We start from the raw sequence: 23,288 nt of genomic DNA on the forward strand, positions 1-23,288 counted from the left end.
CAATAGCAGTTCGTTGGGGGAAAATGTAGCTGCTACTTTTGGTGCAACACATAACAGATATGTCAGAGCAGAATACCATACAACATAACAAAGTTTAATGGGAGGCACCTGGCTGATTCATGGAAAGATTGGTGTCTTCTTGGATTCTCTGGATTTTATCAGGCCCTGTCAATCACTTGATACCAGAAGTAGACCCTTCAATTAGTATGATTAACACGGACCAATTGGATACCAATATAAGGAAACTTTAGGAGTAGGAAAAACCGCCCCAGTAATGAATACTCACCCAAGAGGTGTCAGAATGCCCTTTCTGGTTGTTACATAGTAAAATTATAATACCTGTAAACCTGATACAAACCTCAGTATCGTGTTACAACCATCATTGAAGGATGGTGTTTGCGACAGATAGAAGGCAGGCTCGAAAGAAATCCGGAACTTAAGGGGCAGTATTATGGTTTTTGAAAGAATATTTAGAGCTGGACCATATGAGAGAAATTCCGCCTTGAATCGCTCCAAATTTCGAACTCACAGAAATTAGAAAAGTTTGCGAATTAGGTCCATTAGGTGAATGGGTTTACGCACTGTTGCATTTCGGTGAATATCTCCGACAGCTTCGCCTTTGGGAGCCTACAAGTCAGGGAATGCCTTTTACCAAAAGGGAGGGCAGGGAATCGTTAGTTTAGAGAACCTCCTGCTATCCGGTCACCCATCTGTCGAGCTCTAACTTTCCTTTTTGGGATCCTAAATATAATGTGCACGTGTCTACCTGCCAGCTATCCTCAGCATATTTCTGACAACTGCTGCTTAAAAGCTGGGTAAAGAAAAAATCAATCTCACCATAGTTCCAGTACAATCAACGACCTAAGGTTTTGTCGGTCTTCATGAATAGCCACCGAATAACCCTTGAGCCATTTCCTTTGCGAAAATCATTTTACGTTCCTTGGCAAGGTGGAAACGTTGGTCACTCCCGCGATCACCGTCACTACCGATTCTGGGGGAGCACGGTGGGCAGACACCAACCCCAAAGCACCCCGTCTCTGTAATTGCACAAGGCAGTTGTGAACACCTCCTTGCCAAGTGCCTTCAGCCCAAATATATGCGCCACAAAACAAAACGGACTGCAATGTATTCACGTTTGCCATTAGCCCATTTAAGACCGAGTTGTAGCTTCGTCCGCTGTTGCTTTGATTTGCACGAAAAAGCTTATCTTCAAGTCTAGTGTCAAACCAAGTTACCTAACCGTTGATTTTGGCTCTTTGATAACCTCAAATTGAAGGCATATCTGACATCAAGCGTTACGAGGAGTCGACATCAAAAGCTCTGCGCCTCAACTCGATGAATAGCATCCATAACCTCTATGGCAACATTCACTGTGGATTTCTCTGCTCTAAAACCGATACTTTGTGGATAAGAGGATACTCCATTTGAGCTTTTCGAACATCCTTTTGATCGTAAGATGCATACAGAATGCAGCTCTGGGGCGCATAATCTGCGCGAGCCTTGACGGGTATGCGCCGATGCTGGTACACAAGCTTGTTCAGCTTGGCCGGATTACTCTTATTTTTTATAGAAAGAGCTGCCTTTTTCAAGTCTCTCACGATGAAAAGTGCGCAAACCTCGGCACCTTACACGCTGGTGTCATCAACCGAAGTGTTTTCCAGTATAGCTCTGCCTGTTCTAAGAGCTTTGACGAGTTTCGTGATGTTCACCTTTGGGACGTTCCACACGCAGTGAGAATGCTTGGCAGTTGCACGTCCAGAGATAGCGTAAATCACTTCGAACGCGATAAATTGGTGGTCTTTGGGGGGAAAGTCTTCCAGAACGCCTAACCCGTCCACTGACGACACCACTGAGTCGGACGCCATTTCGAACCCAACGAATGCTGTTGGCAATTAGTCGGGGTGTTATATGGTTGGGATCTTGTTCGGGTACTGTTCGTTGCTACAAACATATTTGGCCCCAGTCGTAAAAAAGTCGGAACGGGTTATTCGACGATGAATGTAAACTAGCAACGGAACGGAAGAATGCTGTACACTGGACAATGATGCATTCACAAAAAAAAGACCTACCACGAGCTCCATCAAGATCGTGAGCTGCACAGACGATATACATGGAGGAAAATGGCACTGATCAAATGAGAACAATTAGGATAGGAAACTATTAATATTTTCTCCTATCTAGGGTCAAAAATCACAACCGATGACAGCTATGACGATGAAATTCGCACATGGTCATGGCGGCCAACAAAGCCTATTTCAGCTTACAAAAACTGTTTGACTCGGAATGGCTCACCATAAGGTTGAAGTTCTTCCTATACAAGACAATGATTTTGACGGTCCTCATATATTCCTCGGAGACTTAAGTTCTCAGCGAAAAAAATTGCGAACTCTGAACAGCCTGGGAGGCAAAAATCGGCCGAATGACTTTGGGCCCGCCGACAATAGGATGGACGATTCCTAGGCTATATAACGACGAAATCTATTAGCAATACCGTCTGACCGTCTGGTTGTCGATAAAATCTGGTTCAATAAGTCGCGGTGGGTGGGTCACTTAATCCTTATGGATAAAACAGTCCGAAAAGTCGCGAAGGGCAGTATCTATGGCGAAAACAATGGAACGATGGTGTCGACCAGGGCGCCAAACAGCTTCTAGGGGTATGAAATTGGTGGACCTCGGTGCAAAACCAGGATGTCTGGAGTTCCTTATTAAAGCAGTCCTAGATCGGCCAACGATTATTGCGCTGTTGATTAGGAAAGGAAGAAAAGCCTATTGTGTAATTTACTTGTACATATCTTCAATGTTTTGTTGATTTTTTGACGGTTACAAATCGTCAGAAATCACATGACATATATAGCCACCCTTTTCGAGTTATTTTTTAACCGAATCCTACGTGAAGGCATTCATGATATCTTTACAAACATAACGCTGAGTAGTGACTCCGAACATCTTTATTCTAAGGAAACGGAGGAAGATATTGTTGCCGAAGCCCTTATATGGTATGTTCTACATAAAACTCATATACTTTGCGTTTACTGGCGCAAAAGCCGTTAACAGCATCCAAAAAAAATCTGATTAACCCTAAAACCGTTACAACTTTGTAATTTGCGGCAATAAAACATTCGCGCCAGAAATACATTTTTCCCCTTTCCAAAAAAAGCCTTAAATTTACTTTTTTCAGAAAAATCTTCGTAATTGAAAATGTGTCAAACAATGGAAAATCTAAAACTCCCAATACAATTCACCCTTACGCAATATATATTCTGCCTATTTAAATTTCTCCAGGAACAAGTAAAATTACACCAAAAACCTATTGACGATGCACTATCTTGACCCCTTCTCAACGGAATCGATCATCCCTGAAAAATTGCGCCAGCATCCAAACCCATACGCAAAAAACACCTAAATTCACTGCGCATCGAAAAAAAAAATCTGTAAAAATCGTGAGAAAGTTCGTTAGGAAAAAACGTACTTTGATACCATAAAGTGCTATGCGCGCGTAAAATTAGAATTTTAAAGGACTCACCGAATTCATAGCGCATCTACATTACACAAGAATTGACAGAAAATCATGAAAAAATATCCTTGGAATTCGATTTTTACTGATATTTCTCCCTATTATTCCTGAAACCAGAAAATACTCGAAGACAACCCCTCATCCTCGATTTTTCCCTATTCCTGCATATTTGTTGTTACGCTCAACATATTTTTTTTCGAAATTACAACAATGCGGAGATGCCATCAAAAATTGAGTCCCTGTAAAAAATTGAATTTCCTTAAAAAACGAGTATGCACGAGGGTAGAAAAAATATCCTTGCATTGATTGCAAAAGGGGCCAGGTACAAATGAGCCTTGACTGACGAGAGCCTATTTGCTTGTCAAATTTTGGATTTTCACATTTTTTTCCAGAAAAAAAATGTGTTTTGTGCAAAAAAATCGTTATATGGCGAAAACACGTTGATATTAATCAGGTCATCAGATATTTTTTTTATATTCATCCTTGATCATCCTGATTTCTTTTGAATTTTGGAAATGAAAACCAGTTTTTCCACTAAAATACCCTTTTTCGGGTTATGAGCACCTTTCATAGGTTGGCTGGTTGAATGAATGGAAAAGGGATGGAAATGTGAGATCTCAAAAGGGGGTACGACAGACTGTATGGAATACCTGCAGTTTCATTATGTAATTTTCATCTCTGGAGAGATTTAATAATGAGAAATTATTATGATTGAAAAATAGGTCAGACTTAATATCCTGTGAGGAATGTAGGGAAAAAAATGTTGGTAAGGACGAAAAGATGGAGATCGTCTGATAATAAACGAGCTTCATTGAAACCATCTATGTGAATATTTGAAACAGAGCCAAAAATAGGAAAGTAACCTATCACCGTTCTGGCATTTGAGGGAGCAAGTACAAATTTATACAAAGTGCACGCTTGGTCTGCCTAATACGTTCATGCCTTTGCATAACCGACACTTGCCTTGAAGAAAGCAAGACCATACGTCCAGCTCAGAAAAGTTTCACCTAGACTTGTCAACTATTTTAGGACTACCAACTAAACACCTCTCCGTCATTAAAGAACTAGCCTGGAATCGTTTGACACATTACTTTGGGTTAGCATTCTCGTTCATCTGCCTTAAGAGCTGTTAAGCCAGGGAACTGCTGTGTACAACCTTGCTCCACCAATCAGCACTTTTCAGAATGTTTCTGATAATGCTGCCCTGAGAGAAATCCTTCGCATAGAGTTGCTGACGAATCCCATCCCATCCTCCATGAAAACGATGGGTTGGATTAGCGTCGTCTACCACCCCATTCCAGGAAACACAATTAAGGAATCATGCCTTACCAATCTCGTGTAAGTGAAAAGGAAAACTTTAATGACCGCCTAGATCCCGGATATGGAAACAACCAATCTCAATACATTTTCAATTCAACCATCTAAGGTTTCGATGAGACCCGTAGTCCACTTAACTATTGACTCATTTACCAAGACAGCCACCCATCTCCGTTGAGTCCTCTACCAAGCATTTGTAGATGGTCTTGTGTTCCTTAAGAAAGACGGTGGGGAAGATTATTCTCGCGACCATTATCATACAAATAAAATAGGGGGAAAAAATAAGAACACGAAAAAGAGGCTATGCGGATGCCTTATACTCAACAAAGGAGTAAATAGAAGACATAACAATGGTAAACGTTAGCACGACAATCCAATTGGATCTGGCCTTGAAGTGTGTCAGAGCACTTCACTCAGCATTGCGCATGCCCGCGATTATCTCTCTGATTTGGCTCAGGTACTCATTCACAGCCGAGTCGACTGGTATTCAGCATCCAGCCACAATACAAATCCCTCTGCCACCAGTGAAATTTGAACCGCGATCCTTCTGCTATAACAGCCTAGCACCTTAACTGCTAAGCTATCCAGACAGAAGATACACAAGGCTGAAAACATCGGCTATCGCCCATTCGCTTACTCGTCCCATCAACATGTCGAGTCCGTTTGACGCCTATTTAATAGTACATTCGGCAATAAATGTCGTAACGTCATCGGGAAGGGTCAAAGCGATCTTTCACTCAATCTTACTCTGTGCATCCCCGTTCTATAAAATCGAACCACTTTGGAGAAAAGTTGCCAGTGGCACGCCGAGATCACGAATCGCAAAACAGTTGTCTAACCTTTTGTCATAACCCCCCGTCGCCGACGGAGCCCCAGTTCCTGCCGCTGTTCTAATCCCAGGCATTTTATCCACTCGTGCCAGCGGCCCCATGTTAAAAGCGGTCTCCCATACAGTTGTTTCTCTCCAGGCAAGCGTACCAATTAGCGAGTAGGTTTCAGAACAGCCCGTCTGCATCGCCGATTAATGTAACTGCCTGAAGTCTACCTATTTTATCAAAATGTTAGGAGTTGAAAAACCAAACTGAGTGCTTTCAATTTATAGCGCTGGTCCAGAAACAACACGTAATCTGAATTTCTGAAACCAAGCTCGACAATAATATGCTTGGAGCTCCCCGATGGGTACTCCATTTTCACTGCCACAGGGTCCGTACGTAAATCCACTGGTGGTGGTACAATACAAAATCAACTTCGCGCCAAACCTGTCTTTTTCTCCATTGGCTCTCCTTATGATTGTGTTGCCCTAAGTGTTTCCCTGCTCAACCCCCGTTCATTGTATCTTATATATACATCTCCTGTGTTTGCCCTTCTCATCAATATGAAAATAGTTTGACAGTTTGTCGGAATTCTCTACTGTAAAACTTTCTTCGCCCCTTCCTTCCTCTGCGGGAGCTTCAACCTCCCCATACTCAACTGACCTAATCATCCTAATCTTCCAATTCCTTCCAACAACCTCTTCTACTCTTTTCTTTTATGAACACTTGTTGTGACTTGACTTTCAACACCAAAAAAGCTCCTGGGCCGCACTCTCAACCTCATCCTTTCGCATCTGCCCAAGCGCCACCTCTCTTTATTTCCTTGCACTCCTAGTATGTCAAAATTGACGCTCACCCCCTTTTGCTTGACTTTGAAACGGAGCTCACCCGTTCAAACTCTAAAACTGCTAAGATCAACTTCCACAAAGCCAACTGTGACGGCTTCAATTTAATCTTAGCGTCAATCAACTGGGATCACATATTATCTAACCCAACGTTTAATCAAGCGCTTGGCACCTTTTTAATATGCTTTCCGATTTATTCTTCTGTTATGCCCCTTTTTCTCCTACTTGTCTGTGCTCTTACCCAACTTGGTTCACCACGAAAATCCTTAATATCATCCGCCTGAAACATGCACTTCGGAAGAAATTTTGGGTTTTACGAATGACATCAATCTTGCTCTGGGCTCCACTGTGAAGTCTATGATCAAAAGTGCATAAGAGATACTCTCCTGTGAAAACTCCCTCGACCACAGAACCTGCTACGTTTCTTCTAGATGCAGACTGCTGTGAATCTCTCGCCATTCCTCTCCTTAAGCCTTCCTTAGTTTGAGTTCCTTATTGGTAATCTTGACACCAATGTCGGACCTAGCCTCATTGGGCTCCCTTACCAGTTCCTTCCAAACTGTACACATCACATTTCCCTCCCTTTGTGTATAATCTTCAACAAAAGTTTCGAAGAACCCTACTTTCCTCATCTTTGTAAGGAGGCCGTTATCATCCTCATCCTCAAGAGCTCTAGCTGTGACCTACTCTTCTGTCCTCTGGCTCCAAATTATCAACAGATGTGTCAACGACTTCAATTCCTGATGGCGCATTTCGGTCACCTCATTATGGAAGAGTAGCGTTGTTTCGGGAACCATCGAACTAATGCTTCAAATGTTCTGGTCTTTACCGCTGTTAAATGAATTAATTCGCGATAGTAGGTACACGCGAGTTATACCGATTTCTCCAAAGCCTTTAATACCGTTGACCACAATATTGTCCTTTCCAAATTCTCTCTAATTAATTCGCCCCTTGTCATTGTGCGCCTTTCGAGTAGGGACGAGCTAAGTGGTATTCGTGTGTCGATGTCGCCTAGATGGTTTTCTTGTGTGTGGTTCTCCACCTTATTCCAGTAGGAAATGGATGCATTCGAAAGAGTCATCTTCGATGCATCTACTTATTTCCTCCTCACTTCCTAGGAGAGCAAACATGGATCTATTGCCGAGAATGTTGCGCATGTTTTGTTCCACCAGGCTTCCCATAGAGGAATTTTGAAGCATCATTCGCTCAGTGATTCCATTAAGATCTATTACCATTAAACCGAAATGAATCTTTAAGGAAGTTCTGCCTTTGGTTTCCGCTAGGATCTGGGAAGCCATAAACAATTGAGCAATATCTGTTGTTATGACAGATGCGGAAACGTGCTCACAGCAACTCACAGCCATGTGCTCGCAATCACGTGGGCACAAACCAATGCACTGCATCGCATACGTGACACTACTTATGCGTGAAATTTTGCACGCGCAACTCCCGTCGCAGTCCAACGCGTGCAAGACTTTTTCGTCTCCATAAAATTTCAAGGAATGTGCTGGGAGTTGATCTCTTTTGTATAGTGTTCTTGCTGCTACCTAACATCGAGGTTAAGCGTAGGTGGTCTTCCTTGAATATGTATTATGTATCAAAAGGGAAAGTTTCACAATTGTACGAATCAAAACTCACATAGATTTCCACTTAAGCGTAGTTTTACGAGCCCAGCCATATAAAATCATAGAGGTACTTTCCAGCATTAAGAATGTGTCCTGTTTTTCCATTTATTTCATAATTTGGGAAATGGCTGCAATTTCCTTTGGGGAGAAAAGGAGTTAACCTACACGTATGAGTGTCGTACTAGGAAACTGAAAACAGAATTATCTAAAGATATATATTCAAAGATACACTGTATTATGGAAAAGGATAAGTCCTGAGCTACAAAGAATGATGTGAAGTGAACTATCATTGGAGATACGTAGGTATAAATGGTGTCCTATTTCTCCTCTTAAATGTTTTTCAACTTGAAACCTGCTGGATCAGCATGATATCCTAGAGCAGACCAATGAATACTTATATGCTTTTGATGGCCTTTCCGTTGCTATGGCAATTCAGCTACAAAACCTCGCTGAATACGGAGATTTTCTAGCATGCCAGTGAATACAAAGAGCTCAGTCACACATGATGGTTGCTGAAAGGCGTGAGGGGGGGTGGGGTTATCGTGATGCGCTAGAACTTTAATAACGTGACAAAGTTCACGAAGTACGGGATCGAGTTCAGATAGTCTCACACTGCACATTAAATTGGAGGACATAGACATCAATGGTGCGTATTTTTGGTCACCGGATGATGTCCTACTTAGGGAGATTTGCCATTGAGAATTGTTGGTTGGTGGTTCCAAGCAAGCGAGTTTAGAATCAAGCGTAGGCCAAGAGAAGGGCCTGCTACCCCTCGAAGTTGCAAGTAATCAATATTGAAAGCTCGAATTTATTTAAAATTTTGCAGGCTTTCATCATCATCATCATCAACGGCGCAACAACCGGTATGCGGTCTAGGCCTGCCTTAATAAGGAACTGCAGACATCCCGGTTTTGCGTCGAGGTCCATCAATTCGATATCCCTAAAAGCTGTCTGGTGTCCTGGCCTACGCCATCGCTCCATCTTAGGCAGGATCTGCCTCGCCTTCTTTTTCTACCATAGATATTGCCCTTATAAACTTTCCGGGTGGAATCATCCTCATCCATACGGATTAAGTGACCCGCCCACCGTAACCTATTCAGCCGGATTTTATCTACAACCGGACGGTCATGGTATCGCTCGTAGATTTCGTCATTGTGTAGGCTACGGAATCGTCCATCCTCATGTAGGGGGCCAAAAATTCTTCGGAGGATTCTTCTCTCGAAAGCGGCCAAAAGTTCGCAATTTTTCTTGCTAAGAACCCAAGTTTCCCAGAAATACATGAGGACTGGCAAGATCATAGTCTTGTACAGTAAGAGGAACGGTTTTTGTAAGCTGAAATAGGCTCTGTTGGCTGACAACAACCGTGCGCAACCTGGTCAATTGTCTTTTATCGCGATGACACCCTGACCGAAGATCACACAGTTCACTGTTCCACCAGCAGTTCAGCCTTCTACTGGGAAAAGTATAACGTCTCTGCATCAACGAGCCGCATGTCGTTGCGATGCACTCCGTAATATGCAAGGCTCTCTCGGAGGGTGTGATTGGTATGGTGTCCTGGCCCAATCACACATCTATAAATGTTTGCTTTTCACTTGCTTTCGCAAACCAGCCTGACGTTCTTCCCAATCTTGGATGAACAGGTCCCCAGCTGCTTAGCTTGTTCTTCAGGTCAAAGACGATTGCCAGGTGATCACTGTGGGTATTGTTATCACTGGTGTCTCCAGGACATATCACGAACTAGTGAAGAACTAAGAAAAATCAGGTCGACAACTGGGACCGACCTCCCTTTCTGGTGAGTATTAACCTGACTATCGTTAGCCACTAGTGGTCCGGATAGCGCAGCGGTTAGAGCGCTAGGCTGTCATATGCAAAGTCGCAGTTCACTTAACGTCGGATACCAATCGATTCAGCTATGAATGGGTACCTGAGTGAAATCAAGATAATCACGGGCGAGCGCTGACCACATTGCCTCCCACAGAGTACTGTAGGTAAGTTCCTCCCGAAATATATATCTACACTGATAAATAAAAATTGTAGTTTGGAGGAAGCTACTGGTCTATAAACTTTAGGCTAGACTACAAGTAGCAGACAATATCTAACCCCTGTAGTCTACCGATACGGTCTTGAATGAAGTGCTCTAACACGCTTCAAAGCCATAATCCAATTGGATCATTGCGCTAACGATTATTGTTATTATTGTTAGCCAATATGATGTCTAACTGCGCGAAAGCCTCCAATAGACAACGACCTCTCGCATTCGATTGTGAACTTCCCCAATCTGTGGCCCATTCATTGAAGTCACCAGCGATGACTTTTGATCTCCGTTCTGTCCAAGATGTCCTGGAATTCAACCAACCTCAGACTTGGAGGAACATAACTGTAGACGTATATGGTGTCTATTTTTACCCATATAAACTCACTTTTAGGCTGCCTCATATATTTCTGTATGGCTTGGCCTTCTCTCTTCGCACCTTTCCAGCTCCAGCATGAGATTCCCGTTTTGATTCCTCAGTATCCTGCTAACATTTCCCCTCAAGTCTTTGAGATCAGGGTCAGTTTTCACTCTTTATAGTATGCGTGAGTGGGGGAAACTATCCATGCTTAAAATGATGTTCACCTCAAGACCTCCCCATTCTCTCCTTTTTCCAACTGTCCAACTGTTACGTACTTTTTAATTAGACATCGACTCCCTTCGAAGTGCTACGGTTTTGGGCATTCAAAGTGAGCGACATGTCTTTCTGTTTTTTTATGAATCTGCTGCGATTGGGCCCCACCTGTGTTGATTGCGTGACCATGAAAGGACTAATTTTAGAAATCCCTTCGATGCCTCTACATCCTCCCGCGGTTTGTTTTATATAACTCTGGTGAAAGGTGACTCTTCCAGGTCGGATATCTATTCCACAGCCTTTTCCTCCAGGATGACCTTCATTTTTGTTCCCGCACATTTCGGGACTCTTACGGAGCTTCTTTCGAGACATTTCGGGACTTTTACGGAGCTTCTTTGGCCCAAGTCTCTAACCATCTTGGATATTGGAGGAGATCTCATAATCGTTGAGAGCCGATTCGGCTAATAATAATGGCAACCTGCTCGATCTGGATGAAGGCAGTTTGTACATTTCGGGTGGTTCTTCTCATGATGTCGATATCGTCAGTATAGGCCAGTAGTTGGGTGGACTTAAAGAGGATCGTACCTCTTGCATTTACATCAGCATCACGGACCACTTTCTCGAGGGCCAGGTTAAAGAGGACGCATGATAGGACATCCCCTTGTCTTGAAAGTGATCCTGCTGCTTTTATCTGGCTTCGCACATTGGTCAGGGTCAGCCTTGTCAATCTTATTAGTTTCGTCGTGATACCGAATTCTCCCATGACCGTTTACAGTTTTACCCTGGCTATGCTATCATAGGCGGCTTTAAAGTCGATGAATAGGTGGTGCAACTGTTGTCCATATTCCGACAGTTTGTCCATTGCTTGCCGCAGAGAGAAAATCTGATCTGTTGCTGATTTGCCTGGAGTGAAGCCTCTTTGGTATGGGCCAATGATGTTCTGGACGTATGGGGCTATCCGGGCTAGCAAAATAGCGGAGAATATCTTATAGATGGTACTCAGCAAAGTGATACCTCTATAATTGCTGCACTGTGTGATATCTCCCTTTTTATGTAGGAGACTGATAATGCCTCGTTGCCAATCGTCAGGCATTGATTCGCTGTCCCATACCTTGAGCACAAGTTGGTGAACCACTTGGTGTAACTGGTCGCCTCCATATTTAACCAATTCGGCTGTAATTCCATCGGCTCCTGGCGACGTATGACTTTTTAGCCGATGAATTGCGCGGACTGTTTCTCCTAAACTTGGTAATGGCAGTATTTGTCCGTTGTCTTCAGTTGGCGGGAACTCCAACTCGCCGATATTCTGGTTGTTGAGTAGCTCATCAAAGTACTCAACCCATCGCTCCAATATTCCCATTGTGTCGGAAATCAGATTTCCCTCTTTGTCGCGGCAGGATGAGCGTCGAGGTGTATAAGGCTTCATCCTGCCGACTTTAAATAACATTTATCCAGTCGGCTTCAACTGATACCACTTCTGAAGCATCTCCGCAACTCCACGATGAGGTATTACTTCGAAATCAGATATTTATGGTACCATTACCCTTGAAACCAACAAATCCATAACTAGATTTATGTCTCAGTACAATTTTTAGGTTTTCATCGATTTGAACAGCTTTCTCCAATTGTCATTTAATAAAGGCCAGAATTGTTGAGAACACAAAGTAATAAGGGCTTCGTCTTTGTATTTATCATTGGGTATTTGACTTTGGAAATTGGATTTGATTATGTGTTGAAGAAGTTACAAGACTAAACAACGAGTGAGGACTGCCTCTCTACTTCAACCACCAGTAATGAAATATTTTCATAGAACGTAGAAGATGACGACTACCATGTCTTACCACATCTTCTACATCCTACCTCTTACCAAATATGCATACACACATATACGTATCACTGCCATTGGCCACATAATGAGTATTGAACTCAATTTTCCAATAAACACCTACAATTCCGTCTGGCACAATGAAAACAAATAGGATTCCTCATAGCTCATTTGTTTACTAGCAAACAGAGGTTGAATTAAGATGAATTTCTTATCCATGTACCAAAGGACATCCAATATTCGATTTGGCTATGAAGCTGAATTGGTCCAGTTTCCTCCGTAGGTTGAATTTCTACAACTACAGACATGCAATCAGAATTCAGGATGGCTAGCGTACGTATTTGTTTGATTAACTCCCTTGCTGTTGTCCCCGGCGTCCTGGTAGTCCACGAAGCGACCAAATACGAGTACCAGCATGAGATTTGCAAATAAAATCAAAAAAGATATTTTCTGTCTGTGACGAATATAGAGATCTGCAAGGACTTTCGATTTGGCCTCTCCGGTGTTGAGAATAGATAGATAGAAGCGATAGTGATTTATGGAGAATGGTGAATCTATCAATAAACTCGTGCATGTTTGTCTACCCAGCGGATTGTCAATTTCAATTAGAATATTCCTTTGTGTTTATTTGAATGGAGTTTGGCTACTGATTGCAGACTTGTTGAATTATATTTGGTAATTCTCATGTGACTCTAGAAAAGTCGGTATCAATTCAAAGCTAAGAAATTATTATATCACACTCTCGGCTTCGCTTTTCTTTAGAAGAAATTGGCAGGTCAGCTTTTGGTGCCATATTTGTAAATCATCTGATACTATCTGAAAAATTAGATGTCAAAAGTTACAATTGCTGATTTTCCATTTATAATTTTCGTAGAAGTTCATGGCGCGACAAGCATAGCTTACTTGGGTTAATTTTCAAAACAATGGTGTGTGGCAACTCAATCGAACTTTGCCGCGAGATAACTGCATTTCCAGATTTTAGACAAGGCAACAAAAATATATCTAGCGCTGTGAATGCATCGGGCGACATCCAGTTCAGTGCCACCGTCCGCAGAAACCACGCTACCTAGATTTGTAAATTGATCAATGCCTTCGGTGCTTTGCACATTAATGCAGAGAGTACGATTACCCGGCAGACTGAAAACCTTGGATTTGTCATTTATCTTCTATCCAACTCGACTTGTCTTTCTTTCCAAATCCAGAGCCATTTGGCCAAGGTCCATGACCCGGTGAGAGAGCAAACGGATGTCATCAACTTAGTGGAGGTGTTTGAAGAAGGATAGGAGGCAGATACCGTTCCTATTATCACACTCAAATTGGCCCCCTTTCTTTGGAATCTTGTCGATCATCCACTTTTTTCACTCTTTGAAAAAGATCTCGGATTCCCAAGATTCCCCGTGCGGGCAGAGGCAGCAGATCTGCAGTAACTGCAGGTGCAGCGATAAATAACTCTGAGCGGAGACTGTCAAGCGACCGTTAACATCCTCGACAGGACCATCGAAAGATTTGCGACCACAAGCAAGCTCTTTCGTGATGCAATATACTTTTCTCAAATCATTGCGATCTGTCAAATCTTCCGCTTTCCTGTCCAGTGGAACAGCAAATTCTCTCTTGCCAACACCTTCCGTTCATCGATCCGCTTCCACGATTCCGTAGCCAGCCAGATCTCATGACGTCCCATCGGAACGTGACAGACGACCTGTGTAGCACTCGCGAAAAGAGCATTTTTCATTTTTGATTTTTGATTATCAGGCGAGTTAGCGCCTGATCGTTAGTCGATCCGGACGTAAGCGACCAGATGGGGATCCCTTTCGATGACGATGTCAGTGCCTCTTTTGTTAAGCACAGTGAAGAAGAAGTGGTCGGCCTGATTGCTCGTATGGCATCGGTCAGCTGAAACCCAACTGACCTTATAGCAGGCTCTGCGCCTCGAACAATGTAACCCCAATGACGATACGGTGCAAGTTGTAGAAATCCACATTCCAGTTACGGTCGCCAAGACCATGCTTTCTCATCACATGTCCGAGCAAGGTGTTGTCAGATCCCGCCTTGGCATTTAGATTACCCATCACGATCAAAATCTTACTTTTAGGAAGCTTCCCCTGAACCACGTTTAATTGCTCATAGAAAGCATCCTTCTCCAGTACATCAGAAGTCCTCGTTGGTGCTTAGCATTGTACATTTGCGATGTTCCTTAACCTGTACCGGAATCTTGCAGTAAGAAGTCTGTCAGAAACCAGCTCCAAGGTCAAGAGAGCCCACATTGGGCTAGTAGAGTTTAAAAATTTTTAGGTTGCTAACCCATAGATTTCTATCCCTTTTAGTCTTACCACAAGCAGAGACGTTGAGTGTATTTTTAAGCGGTTGCCCCGAATTTAAAACCAAAATGAATACATGACGAAACTGCGTATTCACAAAATGGTCATGAAACCTGTGCTAAGTTATGGCAGTGAAGCAGGCTTTAACTCAAGCGCATCAACTGGAACCAAGAGTTGTATGATATCTACGGTGAGCTAGAAGTCACAGCTACGGTACGATAACCAAGACGCCATTGGGTTGATCATCTATAGCGCATAGGCCACCCGAAAATGACCAAAAGGAAAAAACGGACGAGGTCAGCTGGAAAACTGAGAAAAAAATTTGAAAATGCAATCGGAATCTATGATGAAATCCTATTAGGTGAGAAAATCGAGATAGTTGCGGCAAATGTTAAAGAAAGGCAAGGCGTAGGAGACGCCGCCGTAAACAGTGAGCTCTGGGAACCAGGCGACCAACAGTTTGAAGTAGCCTTGTCTCGTCAAAAAAGAGCTTAGCCAAGATCGACTTATTTTCACGGGTATAACATGCCCATGGCAACAAACTATGTAAAATCTCAAAATAAAAAAATCTAAAACAAAACAAAAACCAAAATTAGTCCCTGTGTTTATCGATGGAGAATCTGAGTCTAGACTCAGATACTGTATTTATCTAATTAGGAATAAATCCTAATCTTCAGCGGACAAGTGGAAGCAGGCTCCCTCTGTCAGCATTCCTGTCCCCGAGATCCAGTCGGCCCCGCCTGCAGAGACTAAAGTCTGACCTACGGGTAAGCATCTGTCTTCGGGCAAAAAACAACGCTTCCGGGTAAAACCACCTATTGCTAAGCCAAAACCAAGACGGCAGCGGTTTTCTGATGATTCCAACTCTTCAGCCCAAAAGTTAGCAGAGAGGGTCCGGCCGGCAATGGCTAAGTCTTGATTTGCCGCCAAGAATATCGAAGCCGATGCGTCTTCTTTTACGAAATCAGGGCATCCGGCTACGACACTGAACAGTATGAAACTACTCCTAGCTGTAAGGACAGCATCGTCGCAAAACATTAAGCCTGGCTTTGAGTTGGTAGGTGTGCACCGTAAAATCTTTCGGTCAAACTTTGCCGACGAAAGCACGAACAAATGACTTAGACAGCACTGCTTCTCCTTCAACGTTGCCTGGGAGGGTGCCCGACTAACCCTGAAGAGGGTCTTTGAGCTGCTGTAATTCAAAAAGGGCTTTTTGTGGTTTACAGAAGAGGAGCATAATGGTGCTGAGATTTCGGAGTAACTTCATCATCATCGTGGCGCTACAGCCTACCTGGGTCTTTGTCCTCCAATTATCACGGTTACGTGACCGTGCCCTCCAATCTTGGAAGCCCAGTAGTTGCTCAGCGTCCGTATATATTATGCTCTCCCAACGTGCTCTCGGTCTTCCTCGTAGCCTCGCTCCGTCGAAATGTCGACCGTTCATAACCTTTTTAGGCATGAGATGGTCGCTGATTCCTTGGACATGCCCTGCCCACCAAAGGAGTTGCAGTTGAACGAATTTCGAGACCTCTGGCTTATCGTAGACTTCATACAATTCATCGTTGTACCGAATGCGCCATCCATCGCGGTCACGAACTGCTCTGAAAATTCACCGAAGGACTTTCCTTTCGAAGGAGTTTAGCAAATTTTCGAAGGCTTGGGTTACAGTCCAAATTTCGCACCCATAGCATAGCATTGGTCGTATGATGGTTTTGTAAACGCGGAGCTTTGTGTTTCTGAGCATATTCTTCGATTTCATTATGGGAAGGACCGAGAAGACCTCGTCAGCCTCAATGGCGTCCTTTGACCGGCTGCTACCCAGATATATAAAGCTATCTACGAATTCGATGTTGAGGTCCCCGGCGTTGATGCTTGAATGAGCTGGCGTCCTACTTCTTGATCATTATTTTTGTTTTCGTCCGCATTGATTCGTAGTTCAACTTCTTTCGCAACAGTGTCAAAAGTATGCAGAAGTTCCTCTACGTCGGTCAGTTTTCGGGACATGATGTTGATGTTATCTGGGTACGCTAACAATTGTATCCACATAATGAGTAGCGTCTCGCTGGTGTTCGTATCCATTGGTCGGATAGCGTAATTGAGCACTAGGTTGAAGGGTATCGACGCCAGTTTGACGCCCTGCTCCAAATTAGTACGTGCTACAAAAGGATCAGTCAACCTATTCTGGATCCTGACCTGTGAGATGGAGTCAGTCGTACTAGTACTAGTTTAGCTGGTATACCAAATTGCAGCATTATGTTGCATAGCACACCAAGAACTATACTTTAGTATGTCTGCCTGAGGTCGGTATACGTCAATGGTATATTTCCAGTACTTTTGCAGGATTAGTTTAAAGGTAAAAAGCTCGTCGGTTGTGAAGCGACCGGGCCTGAAACTGACTTGGTACTAGTCAATGAGTTTTTCGGCGTATGCTCTTATTCTATTCTCCAGAATTTTCGTCAGTAATTTATAGGGCGAACAGACTAGTGAAATGCCTCTGTAGTTATCTTGCCTTAACCAGGTGATGGTTTGAACTGCTGTTTGCTCCTGAATAGGATCTTACATCTAATACACTGGACGCTCATCATTTACCAAAGAGGACGTGGTCAATGTGGTTGACGATATATGCGTCTGATAATTTGCAGGTCTGTTTGTGAATGCGCCGATGCGGGAAGCATGTGAACGTACGACAGGATTTCTACTCCTGGTGAAGTCAATTAATCTTCATGGGGCTGTGTCCTTCAGTGGTTCTCCGATACCAGCTTTCATTTCCGATTTTTGCATTAAAATCCCCAACAGTATTTTGACATTTTCTTGGGACTCAATCAAACAGTGTCTCCAGGTGTGCATCAAACTCGTCTTTCACTGGATCTTCCTTGATTTTAGTTGGGGCGTGCACGTTGATAAACTAGAGGTTGAGAAAACGATGCAAATCGCAAACAACCTTTCGTTGATAGGTTTGAAGTCGGTGACGTGCGGCTTGAGCTGTTTGCTCACTATAAATGCAACTCCAAACTATGTTGTGACTGGATGGTTTGCCACTTTTGAAAATTATGTGCGAATTCATATCGCTTAATTCTCTACCAATCCTATTTGTTTCGATGACTGCAATTATGCTCAATTTGCAAATCTCGACTAGTTGAAGGAGGGCTTTGACGGCCTCTGGTTTGCTACGCGAGCGTACATTGGATCCAAAACAATGGTCCGTTAAGCGTTTGCTTGGTCATCATCATCATCATCATCAACGGCGCAACAACCGGTATCCGGTCTAGGCCTGCCTTAATAAGGAATTCCAGACATCCTGGTTTTGCGCCGAGGTCCACCAATTCGATATCCCCAAAATCTGTCTGGCGTTTGGTTGGTCACCATCGTGTATTCGTCCAATCCGAGGCAAAGTTCCAGATTCCTTGACATGGAGTAATTTTTTTCATGGATGGGTTATCGGTCCATCGCAAAATCCTATCGAGGGTGGCCTTGATGGTAGCTACTTCAGGTGGTTCGAAACTTGCCAGAATTTACATAACTATGTTGCAGGTCACCTGAGACGCTTAGGTGTAATTCAGCCATTCAGGCTACAGCTATTCCTCCCTCTTCCTTTCTCAACCATGGCTTGGGACAAGCTACGGCGGAGTTCTGGAGTAACTTGGTGTCCAGAGTAACCTCAGCACCTCCATCTGGAAGCTACTAGGCCGCAAAGCAGAAGAGAAACCCAATAGGCCGGAAACTATACTGGAACGACATATCAAGCCAGTTAGCCCACCGCAACGTTCCTGGTATGGGTGCTAGGGCATTCGAAAATAGCTAGTAATGAAGAAGCTGACAGACTGGTTTACCAAGGGTTTAGATCTACAATGGTGGGACAGAGTCAGCTTTTGGCATTCGGCATACATTGTCAAATTCACTTTGAAGGGTGAAATTGCAAGGATTCAGGCAGACGGGTGAAGAAATTTGATTTCTTGTTTCCAGGGGAAAATCTTTGTGAAAGGACCTGGGGCCGTTCGAGGGCATTTTTGGTGTTCGTTAAGAAGTGGGACATGAAAGCCCTAGTAGGGCTTTTAACGGGACACTGCCCCTTAAACTACCACATGTAGTGGTATTATCGGCTATATGCAGACCTCAATCTGAGGAGGAGGAGGAGACTGCGCTCAGATCTCAGGCACTACTACACCGTAGTATCTTTATATTAGTCTAGCAATTATCCTGGATGGCCAGGTGGAATATACGAATTGAGGTTAGTAGACGACTTGTGAAAGGAAGAATGCAAATAGGATAACGACCATCTGGGAAGCCGCGAAATAGAATTCCATTGATAGGACCAGTCAAGGACCCCGAGTTCGAATCTTGCCGGTGTCCTGGATGTCCTACACTTTACCAAAAGGTTAACAAGAGAGATCAGCCGTAGAGTAATCAATACCAATAAAAACCGCCAGGACTGTCCAGCACTTATATCTGATCAATCCATTAGATATGAAGCAATAATGTGTGAATTAGCAGTTCGGTGGTTGTCATCGTTGACCATTTCCGCTGCAGTGTGGCAATTACCACTATCAAACACAGTCGAATTTCCCACATAAATCAAACATTTTCACACCTAAAAACTTAATTCTCCTTACCAAATCGCATCTTATATTCATTCCTTGTAAAATCGTTTTCAAAAGTGTTCAAAAATTTACAACTCCATTAGATACCATTTTCCCAGGACCCCATCTCTACGCGGGAAAACCTCCCCCGTACAAAACTTTTCTGGTCTGAGGCTGAACATATTTCAACTTGCACTTGAAAATTGAATGCTCCAATGAAATCGGGGGGGGGGGGGTGGAAAATGAAATCCTGAAATCCAATAAAATCACTTTACAAGAAGATAAATCCTTTAACACATGATGGCCAGCACTTTGATAATGTGGCGGTGCCATCGTGCGTCCTGTAAAGGGTTTTCCCAAGATTTTTTTTTATTATCATTTTTTTTTTGCTCTCAACTCTCGGGGTTTCCCTCGTTGCATTCGTTTTTCACGTGAACCCCACCCCCAGGCGTATCAAGGACGAAGAGAAATGTGCGGGGGCTGACAATGGGAGAAGAAAAACGTTTTTCTCTGCTTGGGATTGTTGTCTGGTGTATGTTAAGTAGGTGTCCTTGTTGTTCGCAGGGCATTGAATATACCGTCATTCATCCCTCTATGGATTTCGCTCTGACGCTCTCTATATAACTCAATACTGGGAGCCAAGCAGGAATAAATCCTTTTTGTGCGTGCTATATTTGTTGTGTTATAGCGCCATCTGTTGGCTGATGAATCAATGGCGATGCTGGATAATTAATTGAAGGGCAGGAAAACATCAGGGCCGATTGTGTTGAGCGTAATTGTGGGGGTTCGAGATAACAGAGCCTGGGTGAGTGTAGAAGGAATGAGCAATTGGGGATGAGTGAGACGGGCGGGGACTGGGTTGAAAGTATTGAGATGAATTTTCATTTTGGATGGTTTCTTTGGTGGTGAATAGGATACCGGGTGGAATGGTTATCAACCTTTGAGGAAGGTAGGATTAATTCATTATTGCGACTAGTTTTTAGGCATTCAATCAGGCCTTTTTGACTACTGGGGGTTTACTATTCGTGGTTCCATAAAAATTGTCGCTTGACCTCCTATTAAGTCGTCTTTCTAAAGTATCTGACCAACCAAAGATTGGACAGGTAAGGTAAGACGTCAGCAAATGCTAATCCTCTCAACTTTCCTATTCAGTCAACTCATTTCCGTTTTAAAAGCTCCACAACCTTCTTTCGTTCTCAAAGCAATATGGACCATATCTAAAAGGATATGGACCTTATTTATTTAAGGAAATCTAGTGGTGAATATCTAAAACGTTTTCAGTTGAAAATCTACATTTAAATATGATTTTTACCTTCCCTATTTCGCATTTACAATTCAACTCAACATTTTGAAAGAAGGATGTTCACAAAAAGCTTTTCAACTCCTTTCTGGCTCATTCCTCTTTTGATATTACCAATTCCCTTTCTTAAGGAAAACCCTTAAAAGGCTATTCCTCTTCTGAGGTCAGACGGTATGTACACAGTGGCAGGAAATTGAAAAAGGCTGTTCTGAATTTTAAATCCAACCGAATGGTTGCACTTGAGTTCGTCAGTATTCGCAAATTTTGCAAACAGGGAAAATGCAGGACTAAGGGACACAGGGCACCAAACTCCTTGACCAAAAAGGTAATCAGTTCAATCATCTTTCGGGGGGAGGTAGTTTGGTAGGGGAGAGGTACTTTGGTAGTTCTATCTTTTGGTATGGTTAATCCTTTCCCCGAAGGACATAAAGGATCTTAACTTCTAGATATTGAAAAATCAACCTGTTGCAAAGTGTTACAAATATTCTTCACTCACCTTTCGAAGGACATTCCTCTGGATAGTTAGAAGTGCTATAAGTGCCTTCGCCGATTACTTTTGAACTTTTGATTAGCTCATTGGATGTCCGATGGTCCTCATTTAGGAGAACACGTTTCATTTCCATTCGTTGTTTTTGTTGTTGCAATTGATGTTCCCGAATGAGTCGGTCTCGCTCATGAAAATGTGAGGCAAGAAAGTTTCTTTCATGTTCCGAACTTCGTCGCATTGTGGGCGAAAGCATTTCCAAGTTGTTGGGAAAGCACGTTGACAACTTTTCCGTTTCATTGTGCGAATGGGGAGCCATTGCATTAAGACGTACATTGTGTGAGGCCAACAGTGGAGCTGGAGAAATTGTCCGAGGAGTTGATGAGGTGACGGGAATCTGTAGCAGGAGAGGATGGGGAAGGGTAGAACTCACAGCAGCAGTACTTGTCGCCAAATTAACAGATGATGGGGTGGCTTCATGCGGCTGGAATACTAATTCGTGGAAGGGAAGGGACGAATTAATACTAGTCGGTGGTGGAATACCACTCAATTCTTTTGGGGATTGGACCTTGTGTGGAGGCACCACGAGAAAATGGGACGGCGTGGAGGGAATATAGGTGATTGGAGTGTTTGGTGAAGACAGGGGTGACATAGGGGGTGTTGTTGCGTTCTGATGAGGATGGGTGGGTAATCTTTGATTAGATGCTATAAATGTTGTTTGTGGTGATATCCTGGCACTCGGATTATATGATGGCGTTGAATGCTGTTGAGGTTGAACCTGATGATGTCCCTGATGCTGGTGACTGTGAGCGGACCTTTCTTGTTGAATGGTTTGTTGTGTCTGGTGTGCGGCCGTTGCCGTCGTTGTTGCCGCCGCTGATATAGGTGGTGGCGTTGGTGTCAATGACGCTACTGATTGCGAGAATGGTGGGCGCCATTGTTCCGTTGTTTCACGTCGTCTGTCTGTGGATGGCCAACATTTGTCTGGAATTTTCGTGGAAAAATCAGAAAAGTGGTTATTAATATGCATTGTTATCATATTAAAGCTGTTGAAAAAATTAATTTTTGGATACGGTTAAAGAAGAAGGCAAAAAGCTGCTTAAGATTTTGCTTATTTGAAGAGGGTTAAGATAATGATATAACGAGCTTCTCCCAGGATTTCCAAAAAAAGCTGTGAAGGAATACGCAGTCGTTGGTGTACTGGGCATCTCGTCGCTCGGCAGAAAGGCTGGCTGAAGCGTCTCAACTGACGGGTTTTTTTGGCTATCCGTCCACTTCAAGACTTGGCAGCGATAAGCCTGTCAATCTCCAGTCTGTATACGAATAAATTAACGGGGATTTTATTGAGAAGACTGGTTTCAAGGCGTCTGTGCTTCTCCCGAGGTATGGGGGCATGAAACATCGCGGCTTGACTCTCAGTCAATATGACTATACTACGCTTGGGGCTCGAATTATGTTCAAGCTATCGAAAGGGTTCCAATAGTGCCAGTGTTTCTGCTTTAAACACACTGGCGCATCCTGGAAGACAGTGTCACTAAAGTACACTATATATTTTTCGCTAGAACTCGGCAGACCTTCCTTGATCCGTCACTAAAGAATAATGTGTCATAAACTCTCAAAACACTGACGATTTCTTACTCTACCCCGTTTGAAAGTCTCATCGCAAAGTTGCTCCGAAAGGCCAGTTTGCATGTCGGCTAGGCCATTGGGAATGTCCGGACGTCCCGCGGTATTTTATATAGGATATTACTATGGCTGCTGTGCTTCACTCCCAGCATTCCGGCTTACGAAGACTGACAGCACCGCGCAGTGTATTCAAAAGGAAGGGCTAGGAGCAAAGTGTACTAGTAAGCCTCTGCCGACCAGGACTGTAGAGCCCCAGTAGCATCTGCATATATGGTGGACTCTTCGGATCCTTTTTTATGGGTGGCGGTGGAAAACTCAAAAGACATATGTGAGATTCTCATCCTCTACAACTACCCTTACTTCTCTATCCGTATCCCTGCGGGAACACCGTGAAGTGTTACTTCGCGAGGAGGACTTTAGTATACACGAGCATAACTAA

General features: G+C 43.4%; 1 protein-coding gene across 1 annotated transcript in view; it reads right to left on the reverse strand.

Moving 5' to 3' along the window:
* The window catches only part of LOC119646131 (myb-like protein Q), a 162,902-nt gene that overhangs the window by 58,086 nt on the left and 81,528 nt on the right, over nt 1-23,288 (reverse strand). Inside the window, exon 3 of the mRNA XM_038046480.1 lies at nt 21,236-22,207. Coding sequence (XP_037902408.1) covers nt 21,236-22,207 — 972 coding nt within the window. The remainder of the gene's footprint in view (nt 1-21,235; nt 22,208-23,288) is intronic.

Source organism: Hermetia illucens, chromosome 1 (assembly GCF_905115235.1).
Source record: "Hermetia illucens chromosome 1, iHerIll2.2.curated.20191125, whole genome shotgun sequence".
In the NCBI taxonomy this organism is placed as follows: domain Eukaryota; kingdom Metazoa; phylum Arthropoda; class Insecta; order Diptera; family Stratiomyidae; genus Hermetia; species Hermetia illucens.